Source organism: Salvia hispanica, chromosome 3 (assembly GCF_029641045.1).
Source record: "Salvia hispanica isolate PSC_SH4W2 chromosome 3, Shi_PSC_v1, whole genome shotgun sequence".
Classification (NCBI taxonomy): Eukaryota; Viridiplantae; Streptophyta; class Magnoliopsida; order Lamiales; family Lamiaceae; genus Salvia; species Salvia hispanica.
This window is the reverse complement of record NC_142694.1, coordinates 21,866,236-21,888,520: the sequence shown is the minus strand read 5'-3', so window position 1 is coordinate 21,888,520 and position 22,285 is coordinate 21,866,236. Positions and strand designations below refer to the sequence as shown.

The following is a 22,285-nucleotide window of genomic DNA, read 5'->3' as shown; positions in this document are numbered from 1 at the left end:
GAGTAATTGACACTAAATTGAGTTTAAGACCAAGTGAGTCCAGATTTAAGTTGGCTATACATTGTCCCCGGGCTTCAAGGAGGTAATTGAGTATAAGGTCTCATCAGATTTGAATTCCGGCAACGGCTATGTGGAAGTTTCATCCATTGTGGTGGGCCTAATTAATGGCTACTTATGGAAGCGCGATTGCTTCCTTGAAGAACAGACTGAGATTTACCGTGATTTACACCTCACAGCTCTGTCTGGTCGGGATGCGGGGGCGAGGGAATCGTCTTTTGAGTATAAGTATCGCTATAGAGTGTTGTAGAATCTTATGGCTCTCATTAAGAGGATAATAGGCTAATCAGAAAAATTAGATACATGGGCAATAAATTGAGACAGTTAGGTGTGTGTTAGTTAAATCTGCACAAAATAAATTAATGCAATACTAAAATAAAATAGATTCAATGTATAAACTGGTCCTTTATATAGATGGCGCTCACACCCTCCTTCCTTGCACCTTATCCTTCTCGTATTCTTCTTCAAAGCTAGTAGCAATGCAACGACGCCGTTTAGTGATTCTGTTTGCTTTGATTTGTGTGGTGAGTGGCTTTGAGTTTGAGGATCAGAAGAACTTCTTCTACTCTGATCCAAACCCAGGTGAGTATATACTTCAAATTCTGTTTTTTTTTTTTCACAATTTTGTTTGCTCATGATGAATACTAACATGTGCTTCTAGTTTCATACACCCCTCCAGCTACTTCAACACCTTCTCCGGCTAACTGCGGTGTTCCCCCAGCTAACGGGGGCCACCACGCATCCAATCCGACATCACCCGGAAGCGGACACTACCACTCTCCCCCAAGATCCACCTCGGGCCCGCCATCTACACCTGGCGTTGCAGTACCGCCACCACCTTCTGATCCGACCTCGCCTCCCTATACCTGCACGTGAGTACACTAGATCACTTCCATTTTTACACTTAGAGGCTGTTCGGTTGCCATATTTACTTGTGACTTAAGGTTATGGCATTCTTATCTCTTTTTCGGTTACATTTTTTTTTAAAACTCAGTTAGTTACATTGTATCTTGGCATGCCTCCATAATGTTAAGATTAGATTGTATCTCATGATTTAATTCTAGATATATTCTACTGTGGCTCATCTCATACTGTATCTCACTATTATCACGTGCTTTCACTGGCAGACACACATGTAACAATCAAGGGGCTTAAGCCCCTAATGAATCAATATTTTTTTTCATTTTTCTTTATATATTTTAGCTTAATTTAATGAATCAATATTTTTTCATTTTTCTTTATATATTGTCGCTTAATTTATGCAAAATTTATGTAGACATATTTTCGAATAAATTTTAGTAGACATAGCCCCTACCGATCTACTGTTATACTGTTATGCATCCGCCCTTGTGTGAATTTTCCAAATATGTTTTTGGTAACTAAGATAATATTCTGGCTCCGCCCTTGGAAACAGGTACTGGAAGACGCACCCGAGTGCGATATGGGGGTTGTTGGGGTGGTGGGGATCGGTGGGGAACTCGTTTGGCGTGAGCAACATTCCCGGGATGGGAGCGAAGATGAACCTGCTGCAGGCGCTCTCCAACACGCGAACAGACGGTTACGGTGAAATCTGCAGACAAGGCACGGCTGCGCTGCTGAATTCAATGATCGATGCCAAATTCCCTTACACGTCTGCGCAGGTCAGGGATGCATTTACGGCGGCGCTCACCTCCAGCAACGCCGCAGCAGCTCAGGCGCGCCTCTTCAAGCTCGCTAATGAGGCCAAAACCTATCCCACACTCTGATTATTTTGGTTGAGATTTTATTCTATTTCTGTTGTATTGTTCAGTATTAAACTGCTATGTTTTGTAGCAGACTTTTTGCAATTATTTCTTAATTTTCATATCAAAGAGACATGTCTTGTTGTTTGGAATCAATGAAATATATTTTCTGGAATCTGAATGTAGAGCAATAAACCATGATGAAGCAAATTTATTTTAGGAGAATTGAAATCGGAAAAGCTAAAATTCGAAGTTACTACTAAAATTAAACAATTACTAGATCCTATTATCTGGTTTCATTTATCTTTAATAACAATAATGTAGCGACGCCTATACACATCGTGAACTATACTAAATTCGAAGCATACATGAATACTTTGATTGCGTTAATTAAATAAAATATGGAAATTATTTGATGGTGCACGCAAGCAATTAATATGATGTGCCTGTGTGATTTGAAAAATCAATTCATGAATTGAATTTCAGTTAATGGACGGTAGATATAATTTAATTGAATAAATTTAATATAGATGATAAATTTAATTGAATGTTATAAAAAATATAATTGAAATTTAATGAATAAATTAATAATTAAGATGATAAGTATTATACATAAAATATTACTACCTCCGTCCACGAAAATTCGTTGGGCACGGGTTTTAAGAAATGTAATGGAAAGTGATTTGAAAAGTTAGTGGGTTGTGGGTCCTACTTTTATATATTAGTTTTATAATAAAATGTGAGTAGGAATGAGTTAGTGGAATATGGGGTCCACTACCAAAAATGGTAAAAATAAAATGGGACAAATTTTGGGGGAGGGATGGAAATGGAAAAGTGGGACGAATTTTCGTGGACGGAGGTAGTAAAATTTATGGAATGAAAAAATATAATTATAAAATATTTAATTTTAAATATAATTAAAATTTTATGAATGATAAATAGAATTAACTACTCCCATATTATTATGGATAAAATATGTACTCTTAAAGTGAAATCTGATTAATTAATTATACTAAAAAATCAATCTCAAATATACAATCTTAAAGAAAAGTGCAAATGACATGAGACGGAGGGACTACCGAACTCCATTAGTTCCCTAAAAACAGGGACTTTAGAGACAATGAAAGATAATGTTTACTTTCTCCTTAATGATGAAAGATAGTAATATTTATTTAGTTATTCATGCTATCTGAAATTAAAGGTTAATAGATAAATTTCTTTTCAGAAGACATCTAATATTTGTATACTTTTTTAGTGCTAGTGTTGAACAAGAGCCACAAATAAAAAGTTATGTGGTAATCAATAACAACTAAGCATGATTAAAATTGACAAATATGAAGATGTTGATCATCAATTACAAAAGGATATTGATAGTTTTGATGTATTTATATTTGTGGAAACAAGCTATCACACACAACATAAGATAGAATTATTTAGATTCTAACATAGTTTTGTTAAAATTAATTACTTTAAATATACTTTATCGTCTTATCCAACCCCACGATGATCAATTCTTGGATACTCCATTTGTGTAGGCGAAGGTTGAGATAAAAAAACATTATATAAGATGGTAGTAAAATATGTAGCAAACACCATCATAAATGCTCGACATCTACAAAAAAAATGTTATGTACAATTCTTGGAACATCATAAATCAGTACTTATGTACAAAAAAGTTATATATGCAAGAAACAGAACTCGACAGTTCAGAATCTCTTTCGAACTGGCTCGATCGTTTTGTTCCATGATGGCAACGACGGAGCAGATCCAGAAGCAGTAACGGACTTCGGTTTGGACAAAACACTAATAAACACGCAGAACATGGTTACGAACAGGAGACACAGAGATCAATACAAAACGGAACCATGTTACGGAATTTGTTAGCATTACCTCTGATTCTTGTTCACAGCCTACTTCTTTTCATGGCAGTCAAATTCTTCACCTCGAGACTGCACAACGAAAGAAGCGTAAGAAGTATTCCTAGGATGAGAAGAACTCTACGATTTCTTGATAAATTACAGCTTTTTCACACAAATGTTGTACCAATTTATCCAATCCATCGTATTCAAAGGTTGATACATACTAATTCTACGAGGGAGTATAAAATTACATCACCTATAACATAAAAGTCGTCACCTGTTAATGAAATCGATCTTAGACTTCTTCATTATGCTGCTTTTCGTGTTGTAAATATTGCTTGTGGTATCACCTACGGATGTTCAAACAAAACACTTACTACACTTAATTTTCCCAAAAATCGAAAAACATGTTATAGTTGAGCCAAGGCGAAGGAAGTAAGTACTGCCCCAATAGCTTCGCTTCTTGCTAGAAGGTGGAACCTTCGAACACAACTGTATTTGTCTAGTTCTTTTTCCTACAAGGTTAACCAATGAGGAGTATAAGTTTATAACCAAGATCTCCTAGTATGTAACAGAGGAGATCGAAAAATGTACTGACTTGCATCTTCTTCTTGATATCGCTTCTTTAAGCGAACAATAGATTTTGGTCTAGCCTCTTCCCTCTCTTTCAGCTTTGCCTGTTTTAAAGTATAACTGATGTAAAGATAACACAACCGCGAAGGGCAAAGGCTGTATTGTACAATGGAGCAAGTCGAGTACCTTATACAACTTTATCCATTTGAAGGATACTTTTCTCTGCTCCATCTTCGCAACAAGAGTATTGAAGCTATCCTCACCAAAACTGTCCTTGAAAAATTTCTTCCAGAATTTATCGGTGACTGGGCTAAGATCTATCCTTTAATAAAATCGAGAATCAGTAACGATATATGTACAGAAATATGCTTTAAATGGTGAATTGATGTGCAAAATGTCGTACTGTCGAGCTATTTTCGATGTGCATCAACTGATCAAGTGTGCAGTGGCATAAAATGCGTTCTAAGAGATGGTGGTCGGTGTGTCCAACATCTCCTAAATACCGAACATTGTCTATCGCCAAATTAACACACAAATCGACTAACAGTGGTGGTTTTCTCGTCATTCTTCTTTCACCTCGGAACCTTTTAAGACTACAATGTCACAAGATAAGCAACAGGAAAACAATCAATCTCTGCAGTAGATTAAATCTCGTTCAAGTAATATAGTGAAAATAGAGGTCAAAAATCACATTGCTAGAACTTGAAGCATTACAAAAAATTCAATCCATTAGCTAAATTACACTTGTATAACCTACCAGAACAAAATAACCTAACCGATTTCATCACATTTAATAAACCATTCGAAATAAACACCAAAGACATCAACTTACATGGCAACACATATATTAATATATGCGACAGATAACATCAATTACCCAAAATTGCCAATAAACATAAATTGCAACAACAGAAAAACCACACATTACAACAAAAGAAAAACCACACATCAATTTTCAACAAAATAAAAAAGAAAAAAAGCAAGGAATAAAAACCCTAGACATCAAATTTGAAAAAATTGATGGAATTAGCAGCAATTATATCCAATACACGGAACCAATAGTAAAATGGCTAATTAAATTGGTAAAAAAAAACACAGAAAGAGAAAGAAAGTAGGAGCAGAAAAGGGGAGGAGATAATCAGTGGAAGAGCATACCCTGAAGATGCTATTGCTATCGGAGGAGATGATGACGTAAGCAGCAGGTAGTTATGACAACAGCAATATCAGTTGAGTTGAATTTATGATATTTTCCAGCGGTAGCTCTCCGGAAGAGATCACCTCATGCATTGTATACTACACTACATAATACACCATTAAAAAATTGACAAGTGTATCATATTTTATGGAAAGAAAAGCTATTTCCAATATAACCCCACCCTGGAAACGGCTCAGCCGGAGGTAGGGTCCAGCGGCTGGAAGAGCACTGCACGTCGCGTGGTGTCCGGTGCGCCCCCGGCGGCCCTTGAAAATCCGGAGGACCGAGTGCCGTCCGCGCCCGGTCGTACTCATAACCGCATCAGGTCTCCAAGGTGAACAGCCTCTGGTCGATGGAACAATGTAGGCAAGGGAAGTCGGCAAAATGGATCCGTAACTTCGGGAAAAGGATTGGCTCTGAGGACTGGGCACGGGGTTCCCAGTCCGTCCCCCGGCCGGCACGCGACGACCTGCTCTCGCTAAAGAAATTAAACTACACTAAATATCAAAAACATATTTATTGAAATCAATTTAAGTTGATTATGCTCAATTTTAATAAAAAAAATTAATTTCAATCAATTTTATTATCTTGATATTGTGTTTTTTCTACAACTCAAATATGATCGTTTGATACAAGCATATTATATACAGAAGCTATCCTGAGACAACATTAATAAGGGCGGTGTGATTCTGATTTATGAGATATTATTACCATAAATATCAAAGTTGTTATCTTGAATTAATATTTATTTAATTAAATTCAGTTCAGATAAATATCAAAGTTATTCGAATCTTATTAATTAAATTCATAAATATATTATTTGTCTTAAAAAGACAAGGAAAGTAAAAAATTCTAATTGATAAAATAATATTAATTATTTTAAAATTATATTAATATTTGCTTAGTAAGTATTTTATTAATTGAGAACAAAATATAATTACCTTTATATAATTAATTATTTTAATTACTATTATAATTGTGAAGCGTATATTTTAAACATGATACTCCATCCGTCCCGCTTTAGCAGTCCCATTGACTTTTCTGCCCTCTTTTTCTAAAAATGATAAAAAATAGTTAAAGTGGAGAAATGGTAAAGTAAGATAGACATAATGTAGATAAGACTATTCTCTATATTATTCTCTCTCTTAATTTACCATTTCTCCTCTTTAATTATTTTTTATCATTTTGTACAAAATGATGACAGAAAAGTTAATGGGACTGCTAAAAGGGGACGGATGGAGTAAAACGTACGGAAATACTATAAATAAAAACACAAAATCAATATTCTCCTTCCAATGTATAAATATCGACTAACAATTATTATGAAAACTAAAACTGATCAAACAAAAAAAGTTTTTGAAAACTACATCTTGAAGTTAGAATCTACAGCAGTGTAGACGAACACCTTGATTTTCCTGCTTGGGCATGTAAACTGGACTCCCCATCCATTCCTCAATTTTCAATCTGCATTATTCAATAAATACAAAATTCAAATACCAATTTCCATAATTTGTTAGTAAACTTATGGACTCACATTGGAAAAGAAAAAGAGGCCGAGCTTGTATCTGAAATATTAGAATCACAATCCTCCAATTCGTCTTTGCTCTCTTTCTCTTCATCCTGTGAAGACAAATTAAAGAAAGAAACATTTCTAAATTAGCCACATTTCTTCTATTGCAATAATAATATTTTAATTCCAATCTTTTCATATTGTAACCGTAAATATGAGACCGTTACAATATGAGCATATGTTACATTTTCATCATCTTCTTCTTCTTCGCCGTCGTTTATGAGATCAATAGCTCCATCTTCCCTGAAGAGGAAAACTAAGTAATCTTCTTCATTATCGATCGCGTTGGAACGCGATGGAGAGGTGTGGACCACATTTTCAGGGCTTATTTTCGCAGGGCGGCGGCCAGTGAAGTCGAAAACGATGCTGCCGCTCGAGTTTTCGGGCGATACACAATTGGATTTTTTCTCCTCTGTATAAAGCAAACACAAAGTCGAAACAGTGAGCGATTGAATTCGATCATCTCATTGTAAAATTAAAAATTAAAATTACCAAAACGTAGACAGCGAGCGAAGAGGCATGAGGTGATGTTTCTCATTCCACAGCTAACGAGTGTGGAGGCGGAGCTCATTCCTCCTCGGTCGCGGGGATTTGTATTTGATAGGGAGGAGCAGTTATGGTGGTGTTTTTTTTTTTATCAGAAATGGAAATGGGAGTGAAACGTGCCGTCATTTATGGGGGAAAACAACATTTCAAATTTTGATTACAACATTCTAAAATTTTAGACCAATTTAAGGAACTTGTTCAATATCATGTCAAAGAATTTGGATTAAATTAGATGGTGCTTGATAAAGTATTTCATTTTATCAAAATTTTATGTCAAAATGTCGAAATAAATACTCCCTTGATTTCAATTACAACGTAATTTTATTTTTAGTTTGTCTCAAATAATATGATATATTTTTATTTTTAAGACTTTCCCTTTCTAACTAACACACCTAATTACTTTTTTCTATCTTCAATTAAATATTCTAACTCTTTTCTCTCTCTGATTAATACTTGCATCCATTCACTCTCTCTCCAATTAAACACATTATCCAACAATAATATTATTAAATTTTGATGTCTCGTTGCTATATTTTTGACGATTGATCCGTGGCGGCGAATGCAAGACGACGCAAAGCGGTGGGGTAATAGGATGGTGGTAGGAATATCAGTGCAGCTCGCAATCCGTGGGCTCACCCGAATAGTCTGCTAAAAATTTAAAGGGTTAATTAAATGATTTACATCCTATAAAAATGACTATTTTCTTCATTATGTATTGGATTGACCACATGTTAATTTTATTCGTAGCAACCCGATTAGCCCGTTGGAGTAGCCCAAAATCCGAAAATTTAGGGTTAGGATTGAATATTTATAACCCTATAAAATTACAACCTAATTAATCCGCACAAGATTAGCTTGCAGCCCAAAACTCGTTGGACTGACCCAATTAACATCCTAGGTGGCGGTGTTTAAAGGCAACCAATTTTTTAAGTGAAGAGGTTTTCTCTTTTAGTTTAGGAGCATAGAGAGAAGAGAGGGTTAAGTGAAGATTTATTTGTATCTTAAATTTATTTTTAATTAATTTAACTATTTTTGTGTGAGTCTTTTTTTTAGACTCTAATCGGCGTTAAGGATATGTATGTTTTCTAGACGGCTAATTGATATTAAATATGAAATGTTTGTTTTTCGATACATGATTTTATTTAGTGTTATTTTGTGAGTTCTGAAGAAAATAAAATATGAGCATGGAAAAAGTAGATTACATTATTTCTACATTAAGAAATGTGCCATTTTCAATGAGATTAAAATACGGTTTCCTTTTAATAAGACAATTTATTTTATCTTGAATTGATAGTCTTAAATTAATTTATAAGTAATTTTTCTGAAACACTCCAAGATAATTGAAATGTTCATAAAACAAAACGAGTAATACACTCTAGAGTCTAGATGATTGTTTTTAAGTAACCACCTTGCGAATTTGAAATAATTTTCTGTTTTCATAATCGAATATGATTGGAAATTACTGCTACGGATTTTAGTGTAATCCAATTTAACAAAATCCATAGCACAATAACACAAATTTACGAAAGAGAACAAATAAATGCAAAACTTCAGTCAAAAAGCAGAAAACAAATTTAATTTAAAATTAAAATTAAAATATGGAACTCATCTAATAACAAATTACAGGTACAAGGGTGTAAAATTTTACAAAAGAGAACAAATAAAAGCATAACTTCAGTTAAGGCATAAAACAAATTTAATTTTATATTATAAAATGTAGAACTCATCTAATACTGAAAAATTACAGGTGCAGGATGTAAAATTTTATTCTTCCTCAAAACTTAGCTTTGAGGAAAGATCAAGCCATCAACTTGGTGAACTTGGCAACAAACAGTCCACTCGTTGATGAAGTCACCGGATCAAAACGTAAAGCATTTGCTACTCTAGATTGCTTACAAGGCCAATTCATTGCAGCATCTATCTCCAGCAACTCTGCAAAACACAGCACGGACGAGTGTGAGTGTGAGAGATCATAACGGCACAGAGTGTGAGTGTGAGTGTGAGTGTGAGTGTGAGAGATCATAACGTTAGACACGAAGAAATAGGCCCCAAAGTAGGGAAAGTCAAAAGTTCGAATATCACCATCATCTCAGGCAACAAGAGGAACTACTATTTACATCATTTGAATTGGTTGTTGAAAACTGCGGGTTAAGGGTTACTAACTTATGCTACTACAATTTCCAAACAATTATACCAGCAAGGAGACTGTTTAGGCAGAGTCATGAGTAGGTGAATCGGTCTCAAAGTAACTAGGGATAGAAAAATCTTACTAGCGGATGCACATTCTGAGAGGAAACGTTCTATCACATCTTCATTCTGAGCAACGGTCAAACTAATCACCACAGGAGAAAACATGAACATATGGTTAAGAGTAATTTCAGTGATAAAACGATGGAAGGTTTGGAAATTTCAAGCGAGAATATGTGAAAAAACCTGCATGTGCTGTAGATGAGTGATCCTCCAACTTTAAGCAATCTAAATCCATTGACTAGCAATTTGAACTGCAATAGAGAGAATCTTACCTTAATAAAATGTGGGGAAATTGTGTCTGAGAGAGAGGGAATACTGAACCAAGTAGGTTAAGTCACACCACAAGTCAATAAGCTTTTATCTGAATTATTCAAATTGGAACGAGACAGAATGATACATACAACATATAAATCAAAAAAATATCAATAGTATACGGTTTTTAGTTACCCATCCTAATGTAAGGGTAAACATGTGCATATGGAGAGACATATAAACAAATAAAATCAGTTTCTCAGACCTGATTTCCTTTCGGGCTTAGGTCTTAAGAGTGACATCGAGTAGAGTTAGGCGAGAACACCATGTGCAAATAAAAGTAGACACGTACCTGAAGAACAGTCAAGTCATCAGTCCTCTCAGCCTCCAGTACACGGCGTTGAAGTGTTGTCCAACCCCATTGTTCAAATTTCTGAATGTGTTTTATCGAGCCATCATGAGTGCATTCTGCATCCACAAGGACCTGAAGTGAATTCCAAGACAAAATAATGGTGCAAAATGTTACATTTGCAAGAATCTCAAAGAGCAAAAAAAAAATAAAAAAAATTGGCTGACAGATTATGATTTCACCTTGTCATAGCCGAATTGCGAAATTTCTTGGTCATTTACTTTTCTGTACACATTATGTTTGCTCAAACCAACCACCCCAGAATGTTGCCCATAAAATATAAGTTCTGGTTCTTGAATTTGTGAAAACGTTTTAGAAGCTTTAGCTATCCTCTTCCGTTCTTTCCATGGTCTTCGAGGAGTCCACATGTTGTATACCTCGGTCTTTTCTCCCACCTCAGTATCGGCTACAGAACAACGAAATACTCACATGTCAGCTCAGTATGATCATGACGTAGAAGCAAACTTTCAAAACTAAATTGAAGGATTGTATTCTTTTTCTGATTCACCACATGATTTAGAATTTGACTGAGTCCTGAGTGGAATAAGGGAAAATGTCGTTCCATCAGCAACAAAGAGACGGCATTGGTCACCAATAGCATATTTCTGCAGCATAGTTCTTGCAGCTGCTAGCCGATGCCTAGCAATATCAACACCAGTCACAGAACCTGAACAGCCAAGAAGGTCCAGTATCATACATAGCTTAGCACCTGCAAACACATGAAATCGATAAGTCATGTGAATTTGAAGAGATTACATAGATACTAACATATGCACATTACACACATAACAAGGCACAATCAGAAGCATATAAGCAGTATGAAAGAACACATACCAGGAGCTGCACAAAGATCAAGGACGTGATCACCCGGTGAAACATCCAAAGCTAAAACCGCAGCTCCTGAAGCTGCATCTATGCCATATATCTACAAGATAAATTTAAGTAACATAACTTCAATATTCTATCCAAATTCTATTTTGCAAAAATTCTTCACAACACAAAACAGCAACAAGGGAACACTAAACAAGATGCACCCTAACATCTCGGAAACAGATTATCGAAAAATATGAGGAGTCTCGTTTGCACCTTTCCTTCCTGATACGCCTTTGTGCTTGCGATTCGAACATCAGGCGGAAGAAAATAAAAATCAGGCAGCCAATAAACTTCTTCAAGTCTACACTTAATCTCATCTTCAATTTCTTCCTTCTCGAGTTTACACCCTGGTTTTAACCTTGAAGAAAGAACAAAACACCTAATCAACACCTTCTAATTACGAAAACCTCGCGTGTAAGTGAACATCAAAATATCCTTATCAGATTCCACTCGCTTTCTAGTCCAAAAATTGTAAGGAATATTCATTACTCCATTGAGAATAAACCAGTTTCCGGAGAGTAGTACCTAATGTAACGAGGAGTGGAGTGAGAGGCGGCATAAATCGAAGGATCCAAGCCGTTTTGATGGAGAAATTCGAGAAACGATTCGGGCAGCGGAACTTCAGAGGCGCCTGGCACCACCTCCATGGAGACTATAAATAAATTGATGAAGAGCAGTGCCAATCGTGGACGGCGACGGCGTAGAGGCTGCGGATTTTAAAATTTTACAAGGGGTTTGCTTTTGCCACTTCCTTCCCTTCCCGAGCCTTATGTTTGTTTTGACTGAAATCCCTGTTTTACCCCTGTATCTCGGTATCTCTTCACCTCTCCTCTCTCTCACGCCATTTTCTCTTCTCCCCTTCACTTCCGCCGCCTCATCCTTTGCCCGAGCCAACTGGCGACTTCTCCGTGACGCCGCCAGTCCGCGCCACTCGCCCTAACCTTCAAATTCCCTCAACATGCTTCCACTTTCAGATTTTGGGATTCAAGCTCAGATACCCATTTCGGATTTTGTCAAAAATTAAGGTTAGAATCTTGTTTTTACTCTCCTGGAGCTAGTTATTGTGAATAATTGATGAGAATTCATTCTAGGTTGTTGATAATTGAACCACAACTTTGTACTTAAGGCGTGAAAATGTTTCAGTGTGGATTGTGTTGGTAACTAGATTTAGGGTTCTTAGAATCTGAGGATCTTATATTTTTGGGTGAGTTCAGTTCGGAACTATGCAATTGAGGTTATAGATATGGCTGAAGATTGGAATTTGATATACTAAAATCTGATTATTGGGGATGATGTGTTAATTTAATGTTTTTTATGTAAATTTTGGAGATGTTTGATTAAATTGCTTTTGGAAAATTGTTTGATTCGTTGTTATACAATCTGAAAGCTATATTTTAACTATTGAAAACATGGTCAATTGGTCATGAATCATGATTTAAGCTCAAGTTAGTATGTTGTGGATTATGAGCTAAATTTGGTGTATTCAGACTGCGTTGTTAATGCAGTTTTGTGTTGCTTGTTATTGCGTATACAGACTGAGAATTGTTAAAAGGATAAGGTAAAATAGTTATACGTGTTGGATAATAACAAAATGAGGGGCAATTACAATTTAGATACAAAATATTTCACCAATGTTTCAATTGAGTACAAAATGTTTTAAGTCAACAAATATCATGCAAAAAGTTTGATTAGTGTTACGAATTAGTACATTCCATCTAAAATTCACTAACACTATTACTTTTTCTTATTTTTCTCTAAAATTGTACCCTAAAAACATGATATTATTTCTCTAAATAATAAATTATGCATTGCCATATGAGCATTTTATCAAGACAATGAATTCACATTTTATTTTCGGCTAATATTTGTAGCTAACTTTAGAGTCGAAATGATGAAAAATAAGAAAAAGTAACGATGTTAGTGATTTTTAGACGGAATGTACTAATTTGCAACACTAGTCAAACTTTTTGTATGATATTTGTTAACTCAAAATATTGTGTACTCAATTGAAACATTGGTGAAACATTTCGTCTGTAAAGTTTAATTACCCCACAAAATGATGTGTTAAAGATTAAGATTGAGAAATACTAGGTTTTATCTTTTCAATGTAGCTTGGAAATGAATTTCATTATATGAATGTGTATTAAGTTTAAAGAAAGAGTAAATCTTGGGGTTTGTATTTTTGTGACGGCCGAGATATAGCTATATTTTACAGGCTTTTTGCCCAATTATATTGAAGTTGCTTGGTAAATTGCAGGTTTTTGATGATTTTTAGTTGAGTGGACCAAAATGTGACACCACTTATTCAGTTTCAATTAATCGAGTAGTGATTGTATTAGATTGAATTTGGCTCATTTTTTGGCATTATTTGTTGAACTGCAGCTTCTCTTTGCCAATTTGGAATTTGGGGCTGTTGAAAATCTTCTTTAATGCATTTTGTTAGCTCTATGTCAATATTTTTGCAATCCTAAATTTATTTAAAGACAGTTTATTTAGCTGCTACAGTTACTCAAAAAGAAAAAAAAAATTGTTGTAACTTCTTAGCCTTTGGCTATTACTAATGCTAATAATTTCAATTTTCAGGAAATGCTGCAAGATGGTGATTTTTGAATACCACAGAAGATTAAAATGGTGGAGTTTTTGTTTATACGCACCACCTTATCATCCCAACTTACAAAGACAATTTTCCCTTTGGTCAATGAAGAAAGATCCCGATCTTGAATCAGCCCTATCACGAAACCATAGGTGGATGGTGAATAATCAGATCAAAAACATAATCCTCAGGTGCCCTGATCAAGTCACGTCTATCAATCACATTCAGAAGAAGTTCAAGAGCCTCGACCTTCAGGGGAAGGCACCTAACTGGCTTAAGAAGTATCCTTGCTGCTTTGAGGTATATCGTGAGAACAACGAGTACTTTTGTCGATTGACAAAGCGTATGAGGTTTCTGGTTGAGGAGGAAGAATCAATTAAGGATTCGCAGGAGCTTGTATTTGTTGAGCGGCTAGCAAAGTTGTTGATGATGAGCAGAAACCATAGGCTAAACATTTCAAAGGTCAATGAGTTGAAAAGGAATTTCGGGTTTCCTGATGATTATTTGCTAAGGATTGTCCCGAAGCACGCTGACATGTTTCGGGTTGTGAACCATACTGGGAAGCGGAGTTCAATGGATATCGAGCTTATATCCTGGAATCCAGATTTTGCAGTTTCTGCTGTTGAGAAATCAGCTAAGAAGAAGGGTTCTGAGCCGGCCTTTTCATGTTTGTTGCCAGCTACATGGGTGAAGTCGTGGGAGAGGTTTCTAGAGTTCAACTCGACTCCCTATATTTCACCTTATGCAGACTCGAGCATTTTGGCAGAGGGATCAGTTGAAATGGATAAACGAAACGTGGCTTTAGTGCACGAATTGCTATCGATGACTTTGTGGAAGAAACTCTCCATTTCCAAATTAAGCCATTTTAAGAGAGAGTTTGGCTTTCCTGAGAAATTGAATGTTTTGTTGCTGAAGCATCCCGGTATTTTCTATGTCTCGAACAAATACAAGATTTACACTGTTCTTCTTAGGGAAGCATACAATGGTTCAGAATTGATAGAGAAGGATCCGCTTGTTGTGGTGAAGAATAAGTTTGGGGAGCTTATGCAGGAAGGCCTGCACGAGTACAACCGAAGGCACTACTTAATGAACTTAGAGAAGAAACAGAAAAAAGGGGTTACAAAAGTTAGGCCTATTGGTAGGAGTAGAGACGATGATGAAAAAATCTCTGAACAAAACAATCAAGAAGGTAATTTAGGTGGCATCCTTGATGCGGAAGAAAGGAAACGATTTTACAAAGTTTTGTTTGGTGATGATGCTAAATGAAATGTTAATGGTCTTTGCTATATAATGCAATAATGGTTTGTCTTCAGTTTACCTGTTATGATTTACAGTTGATCTTGTACGGCGCAATTGTTCTTGAGTTTTGGGCATGAAGATCAATCTTGAAAGGTAAATATACTAGTACATTGTTTTTATAATCATGCTATGCATTGTGAAATACGTCCACACGTATATGTGCGAATAGACAATATATAGACCGTCGGTGTTATGGCCCACGGTATGTATCTAAGGATAAACCTCAAGTAGAGACCTAACACCAAATGCATGAGTAATTTTGTAGCTAGTGAAGCCAGCATCAGAGAAAAGCTTTGCCCATTCTTTCTCACTTCTTTCTATCCCGTTGAAGTAAGCCATCATCGTCATGTCGAAGTAGAGTTGATCATTAACAACTTTGTCATCCTCTCTGTTGATGTCCAGGACCGCGTCAATGATTATCACCTTTGCTCCCGTGCTGCCGTTGCTCTTCACAATGTCTTTGCATCTCTTTAGGATTTTGAGACAGTTGTCGCTGTCCTAGTCGTGCATTATCCACTGTTTTTATTGTCACTTGTTAGTATTGTTTGCGAATGACGGGCTTGTTTTGTTAATGAAAGGACGGTGAGATAAAACGTATTCATACCTTGAGAAGAACAGCATCGGCTGGAGGGATAGCTTCGAACATGTCTCCCCCCACATAGCTCAGTTTGCTCGTGCCTTCCAAGCCGGCCACAACATGTGGGAGGTCGAGAACAATGCATTTGATGCTGGGAACCGCCTCAACGATGGCCTTAGCCATAGTCCCAGTACCACCCCCGACGTCAACCAGTGACTTGATTCCCTCAAACACATGCTTGTAGTCCCGAACAAGTACACTGGCCACGAGCCTTGAGTCACTACGCATAGCTTCATCGAACAAAGTACCCATGCCCGGCCCATGTGCCACATGCTCCCAGAACATCGACCCATGCACTGCCTCAAACTGCGTGAGGTGGTTCTCGCTGGTGAGCCATTCACTCATATGGTGCCATGAATCTGTCAAGACGGGGTCCAACATGAGCAGCGCGAGAGGTGCCACCGTGAGAGGTGCCTCTTTCAAGAGAAGGCGCGAGGATGGCGTCAGCCAGTACCGCACCTCCTCTTGATTGGCCACTTCGGTGAAGAACTCGGATTGGACTAACACCCGCATCAAGCGGTGGATACATTGGGATTTGCTGACATCAGCATTAACAGATTCAACCAATCGAGAGAGCGTTATAGGTTCGCCGTGCTTGTGGATCGCGTCGGGTATGCCTAATTGAATCGCACATTTTAGGGACATCGAGCTTACGAAGGCGAGCATGTGGTTCCAAACATGAGCTTGAGCTTGAAGAAGGTCAGCTGTGGACACTTCTCCATTTTGGAATGCCATTTGCTCACTATAAGAGTTATTTTGTGTCTAGAACATGTTAGTCGATGCCTCTTTTATACACATACATGCACTGAATATTTTTGAATGACAATAATGATGCCTTCTTCTCACCTAATAAGTTAATAGTACACGCTAATTTCATGGTTTACTCGGATTTCATGTGGATTTGAACTGGGATGAAAAATGATATTTCAATATATACAAATATTTTATAGGTTCAAAATGGAGAAATATATTGCAACTTTTTGAAATAGGACCGATGAAAGAGTTTTTATGCTGCATGAGTCGCCATCCTTACTTTTCTAACCAATTAAAAACAAAGTACTACTATAAAATGTTGTCTTCCTTACCTAAGAAATGTTATAATTTCATGTAGATGTGGCATGAAATAATTCATGAGTTGCATGAGATAGTTCATATGAGTTGAATAGACATTTTACTGCTAGAAATTCATTTCATGATATAATTCAAAAATGGTTTAAAGAAAGAATGTGTTCCAATTTAATAAATAGAGAGCATGTCATTACTGAATAAAGTTATTGTCTTCATATAAATTTAGGTCGTCCATCTCCATGCGATAAATTCTTGTATTATTTGAAGAAATGATATCTTAAGACACATATCAAATTATCAAATTATCTTAAGCTTGATATCTTAAGTAAATCATTCAAAATGCTAACGAGAATAATTTAAAAACTTGATTTTGTAATTACTAATTACTAGTATCATTAAATACTTATTCTTTCAATTTTGGAAATAAATGTTTCGCTAAAAGATTTTCAGTTTTTCATAATCGGAATTCTATGTGATAGCCGAAAATATACGTCACTTATCTACATCAAATAGCTTAAGAAATACTTAACCAAATAAAAAAAAAATTATCCAAACAATACTCCATGTCTCCAATTCAATTTTCAATTCCACAACATTCATGCTTCCAAAACTTGTCTCAAAATGCGAAAGAAAGTAAGAAACCATATTTTCTCATATACTAGTATTGATTGTCACCGTCTGCATATGAACCCAAGTATTTGTGATACATGTTTAGTTAAAACGTCATGCTTCCACTATTAATGTTATTTGTTTTTTATATATTTAATTTAATTTTAATATTTAAAAAAACTGTTATTGACATCATTATTATTATTATTTTAAAAAATTTAAAATAGTTAATTTAATTAATTTATTTGGAGTTGTAGAAATGAGGATACTGAGCTATGATTATTTAAATTGAATTAATGACATCGATAATAATTTAAGTATTAGAATAAATGTTTAAAACAAAATAAATAAAGTCAATATAATGTTTAAGTATTAGGAACTAATATATCATTCATTATCACTATCTTGAGATCAGGTGTTGCACGTTGAAAATTTATACTCCCTCTGTCCTCAAAGATTATGAACAATTGGTTCGACACGAATTTTAATAAATAAGGGAAAAGGTAAAAGAGAGAGAGAAAGGGTAATGGAAATAATGTTAATGGAGAGTGAGGTCCACATTATTGTAATGATATAAGTTGTTAATGGTCATGGTATAAGTTGTAAATAAAATTATGTGTAGGGGTAATATTTTGTTTGAATTTTCCAAAACAAGAAAGTTCATACTTTTTAGGGACGTACGGAAAAAAAAATTGTTCATACATTTTGGGGACGGAGGGAGTACTAGTATTCTACATAGGAGTTGTAGAAGAACCAAGGATTTGGAGGGGAAGAAAGTGGTAAAAAGTACTACTACCTCCGTCCAAAGAAAATAGACAACTTTTACATAAATATTAACCGTACATATCATTCTCAATGTGGACCTCATAATCCAGTAACACTACTTCCATCATATTTTTCCTCTTTCTTACTTTATCAATTATGCATTAAAATTCGTGTCATTTACAATCTTGTCTATTTTTTTCGTGTATGGGTAGCATTCTGTTTTGATTATGGTCCATGTTTTAGGAATTCAATTTGGTGGTACCTATGCCTAATTTATGTCTTCTCAACCTGCTCGACAGAAATTGCAAGGCATATCAGACCAATCAATTTATTCATTTTACTTTGAACCTAATACGTGCATATCTATCCTCATATCTTTATTAATTAATTAGTTTTGATTTGTCGTATCTTTAGGATATCTATTTCTTGTTCGTTAAGTTACTAGCATTATAATGAGGTGACATGGTTATTATTTCCTATAAATGAATGAATATATGAATTTATGTCTCTTTCTGTTTTATTTTAGTACTTTGTTTATAACTTGAGTTGTTTATAAACCGAAGTCAATCTTCGTTCATGGCCGGAGATATCGCTAGCATCTGAAGACTTGCAACTGAATTCAATAGCTGCAACGTTGGAATATAGTCCTGTTTCAGTTAGGAGATCAAGAACATATTTCCTCTGACTGATGAAGATCCCCTTCTAAGATCTTAGGACTTTTATACCTAGAAAGTATTTTAGTAGCCCCAAGTCCTTCATTTCAAATTCTACAAACAAGTTCTTCCTTAGCTGACCCATTTCAAATCATGTCATTTACATAGATGATTAGGCATGTAATCTTTCCCTCTCTTTTTCTTTAGGAACATGATATGATCAGAGTTACTTTGTTTGTACCTATATGATAAGTTGTATTCTAAGCCTTGGTTACTGGTCAGTATGATGAACTTAATCGCATATTTTGTGCAAGAAGACCGCTAAAGTGTGCAGGATATGGTACAAGTTAGGAAAAAGGTGCAAAAGTGTTTCAGGTGAAAAGAACACTAGGGTACAATACTGGTCAGGATGCATGCCGCAGGGCTCGAGTTGGAGGAGAAAGGATTGCTAGAAAAGACCAACTATTAAAAGGGGCAAAAGCGACAATTCACATCAAAAGGCAACCCTAAGAATCAGGGGACGTCACTCTATAAATAGGAGGACACATGAAGAAAGAAGAGAGCACTTAGAGAGATCCATTCCACACATGGAGGCTAGCTCCACCACTTCTCGTTTCTCGCCCTTAGTTAGAATCACCAGAAGACTTTGTCATTTGCCAGAAGAAGTTCGTCGTCGTCTCAAAGCAGTTGTCGTAGTTAGAAGAACTCTTCGTTACATCGCTGAGGGGCAAAACAATCCTTATTTCTTTATGTTTTATGTTTCGAAGTGAATCTTTAGTTATTTTGAAGTTTTTTGCTTTGTGAAGTTGGTTACATTGTTTTAAATTCGCTACTTTTGGGATCTAGTCGTACTGAAGTTGATTTCGTTTTCTTTTCATGTTTTGATCATCGTTGATTTCTTTTCTGCCTAGTTAACTAGATCTAGTAATTTTACGTCGATTACTGTTGTTAGATGCTTAAATCTGTTTAGCAAGATCTATTCTTTCCTCAAGTTTTTTTTACAAGTTTTAATCGGTTTAATGTCTCTTGAAAATGCATGGAAATAGTTTTAACATGAGTACCACTCGAATTAAAGGACTATCTACGGCTTTAGAGAAAATTTTGGAAAAAACAATTTTGAATAACCCGAGGATGGATACCCTAGTCTGCGGTGCCACAGCTAGTGATGTCAATCAGGTCGACCCGTCAGGTTTCGGGCCAATCCTACTCGGGTTGCGGGTCAATCAGGTGCGGGCTAGTGATACGCTCGCATTTTGTACTATTTTAAGGCCATTATTTGGTCCATTTTTAATGTCAAATTCACATTACATGTCCATTATTTGCATATTTTATCTATTTTGGTATTCTGACGTGTTTTGTGAGAAATGTGCATATTTAAGCCGGAAAAGGGAGTCAAAATGCAAAGTCTGGTAATCTGGAGTTCAGACGACGACCGACGACCGCTGCAACGTGTATGGCAACCACCGGTGCCCGGCAGCCAATAATGTGTAGCGGCCACCTCGGAAATTTATGATAGAAAAGAAGTCTCGTCCGACAATCGCCGGAGGACGCATGGCGGACCGCCGCCGAAGAGGCAGAGAGTCTGGACTACCGCGCGGCGACTGCCGGAGAAGGTGCGGCAGCCCACCGTGAAAAGGCGGCGAATCCGATTGCCCTAGATTTGGCTCCAAGATTTACCATATTTTGAAGTTATTTTCCTTCTATGATGAGGAGTGACTTTCTCCTATAAATAAGACCTCAAGCTTCATCAAGTTAGAGCCTCTTTTTGCAACATAGTTCCCATAGATTAAAAGCTAGAGTACTTCATTGTGCAAGGAGTTGAAGAAGGATTCAAGGACATCAAGAACCACAAGAATTCAACCTACGGGTTTTATTTGCTTTAGTTTTATATTTCAATTGTTTTCCCTTCAATCTATGTGTTTAGATTATTCATTTTTCTATTTAATATTCGTTTTGTTTTTACTTTGTTTCTTCCCTAAGTTATTCTTGACGCTTCACGTTTGAGTGACACATTCTGTGTTGATCCAATATAACTACCTTCATAACTGTGAGAGAGTTCTAGCGAGTTAGGTCCACTTGGTAGACACTACAATTCGCTTCCTTTAAAACGGTACTGTTAATTGAGAGTGAGGACTTTTCAAGGGTCTTAGGAGCTTTTCGGAGTTACGTATTAGGATTGACAACCCTAATGTTAGTAATCAACGTTTGCATTGCATGAGCATAAGCTAGGTGACTCGTCCTATCAAAGTAATAACTGTGCTAGGGTATTGTAGTTTGGAATTTGTATAACCATAATGTGAACGCACATCCCTGGAATTCCCTTATCTCTATATTTTATCTTCGTGTTTTATCTGCAACAAGTTGTTTATTGCTTGCTTTCAGTTTTCAAAAGTTTTCAAAATCTTTCGGTTCTCCAGATAGTAATTGAGTTTTAGTAGAAGATAGACATTTTGTGTTTGTTTTCCCCGTGTTCGATATCCGGTACTGACCTTTAATTATACTGTTGCTACTGTTGCTACTCTGTATACTTGCAGGCATTAATAGTGCTAAAAAATAGTGCATCAGCTAGTCGGGTTGTGATTTCACTCGGGTTATAAAAGTTCAACCCTAACCCTAAAAACTCAGGTTTCAGGCTAGCCTAGCGGGTTAATCAGGTTGCTACTGATAAGATTAACATGCGATCAATCCAATAAATAGTTATGAGAATTCATTTTATTCATAAAATGTAAAATATTTAATTATGATAAATTTGAGATATATGTTTAAACTCAATCATAAATATGATCAAATACTAATATTTGAGATATTTTGTAAAATTTTAATGCATGTTTTAGAAACTTAAATATTTTTAGTGAATTTGAAGTTTATAATTTATTTATCAATTATATTAATAAAAATTCAATATATAATTTGTATATTTAATATAAAACTGTGAGTTATTGTTTTAGTTATCTATATTATAAAATTATCAATGAAATCGAATTATGAGTAAAAAATATTGAATATAGAAATTTTACCAGGTTTTTGGTCGAGCCCGTCTGGTTTTCGGGTCTGGCCCTAATAGTTTGCGGGTTAATCGGGCTAGAAATTTCCAGCGCTGACCCTATAATTTGGTGGGCTATTCAGGTCAGCCCATGGTTTACGGGCTACACTAACATCCCTAGCCACAACCAAGCGTCTAGTTTGCAGATCCGTGAGCAAGCATCGCGTTGGCATCTTGTTGAGAAATTTCATCCACATAATAAAGACCTTAACGCTTAGTGCCACGCCCAATTATCCTTCTCGTCCTGATATCCTGTAAAAAACAGAAGTTAGGATGCATTAGTAATTTACAGTTTAATTCTTTCGCCACGTGG

At 35.9% G+C, this 22,285-nt stretch overlaps 3 protein-coding genes and 1 pseudogene across 4 annotated transcripts; 2 read left to right on the top strand and 2 right to left on the bottom strand.

The window, feature by feature from the left end:
• The first annotated feature begins 480 nt into the window (after positions 1–480).
• Positions 481–1,955, top strand: LOC125216621 (protodermal factor 1-like). Its single transcript, XM_048118375.2, has 3 exons — positions 481–639; positions 719–929; positions 1,472–1,955. Exons 1-3 carry the CDS (start codon positions 537–539, stop codon positions 1,800–1,802), a joined length of 645 nt encoding a protein of 214 aa, XP_047974332.1. The 5' UTR covers positions 481–536; the 3' UTR covers positions 1,803–1,955.
• A 7,244-nt stretch (positions 1,956–9,199) lies between these two features.
• Positions 9,200–12,083, bottom strand: LOC125212724 (S-adenosyl-L-methionine-dependent methyltransferases superfamily protein). 2 transcript variants are annotated; one of them, XM_048112962.2, is made up of 9 exons: positions 11,831–12,083; positions 11,519–11,663; positions 11,267–11,357; positions 10,941–11,141; positions 10,615–10,838; positions 10,376–10,507; positions 9,955–10,022; positions 9,792–9,853; positions 9,200–9,453 (listed from the first exon to the last, which is right to left on the bottom strand). In XM_048112962.2, the coding sequence occupies exons 1-9, from the start codon at positions 11,950–11,952 to the stop codon at positions 9,320–9,322; spliced, it is 1,179 nt and encodes a 392-aa protein (XP_047968919.1). In that variant the 5' UTR covers positions 11,953–12,083; the 3' UTR covers positions 9,200–9,319. The 2 variants fall into 2 exon arrangements, with proteins under 2 accessions (XP_047968919.1, XP_047968920.1); XM_048112963.2 differs by having other exon boundaries at positions 10,944–11,141.
• Positions 12,084–12,161: 78 nt separating this feature from the next.
• LOC125212723 (Ubiquitin carboxyl-terminal hydrolase family protein) lies at positions 12,162–15,210 on the top strand. The gene is made up of 2 exons (XM_048112961.2): positions 12,162–12,330; positions 13,889–15,210. Exon 2 carries the CDS (start codon positions 13,902–13,904, stop codon positions 15,162–15,164), a length of 1,263 nt encoding a protein of 420 aa, XP_047968918.1. The 5' UTR covers positions 12,162–12,330; positions 13,889–13,901; the 3' UTR covers positions 15,165–15,210.
• Positions 15,211–15,283: 73 nt separating this feature from the next.
• Positions 15,284–16,618, bottom strand: LOC125212725 (chavicol O-methyltransferase-like; annotated as a pseudogene).
• Between the last annotated feature and the right edge of the window lie 5,667 nt (positions 16,619–22,285).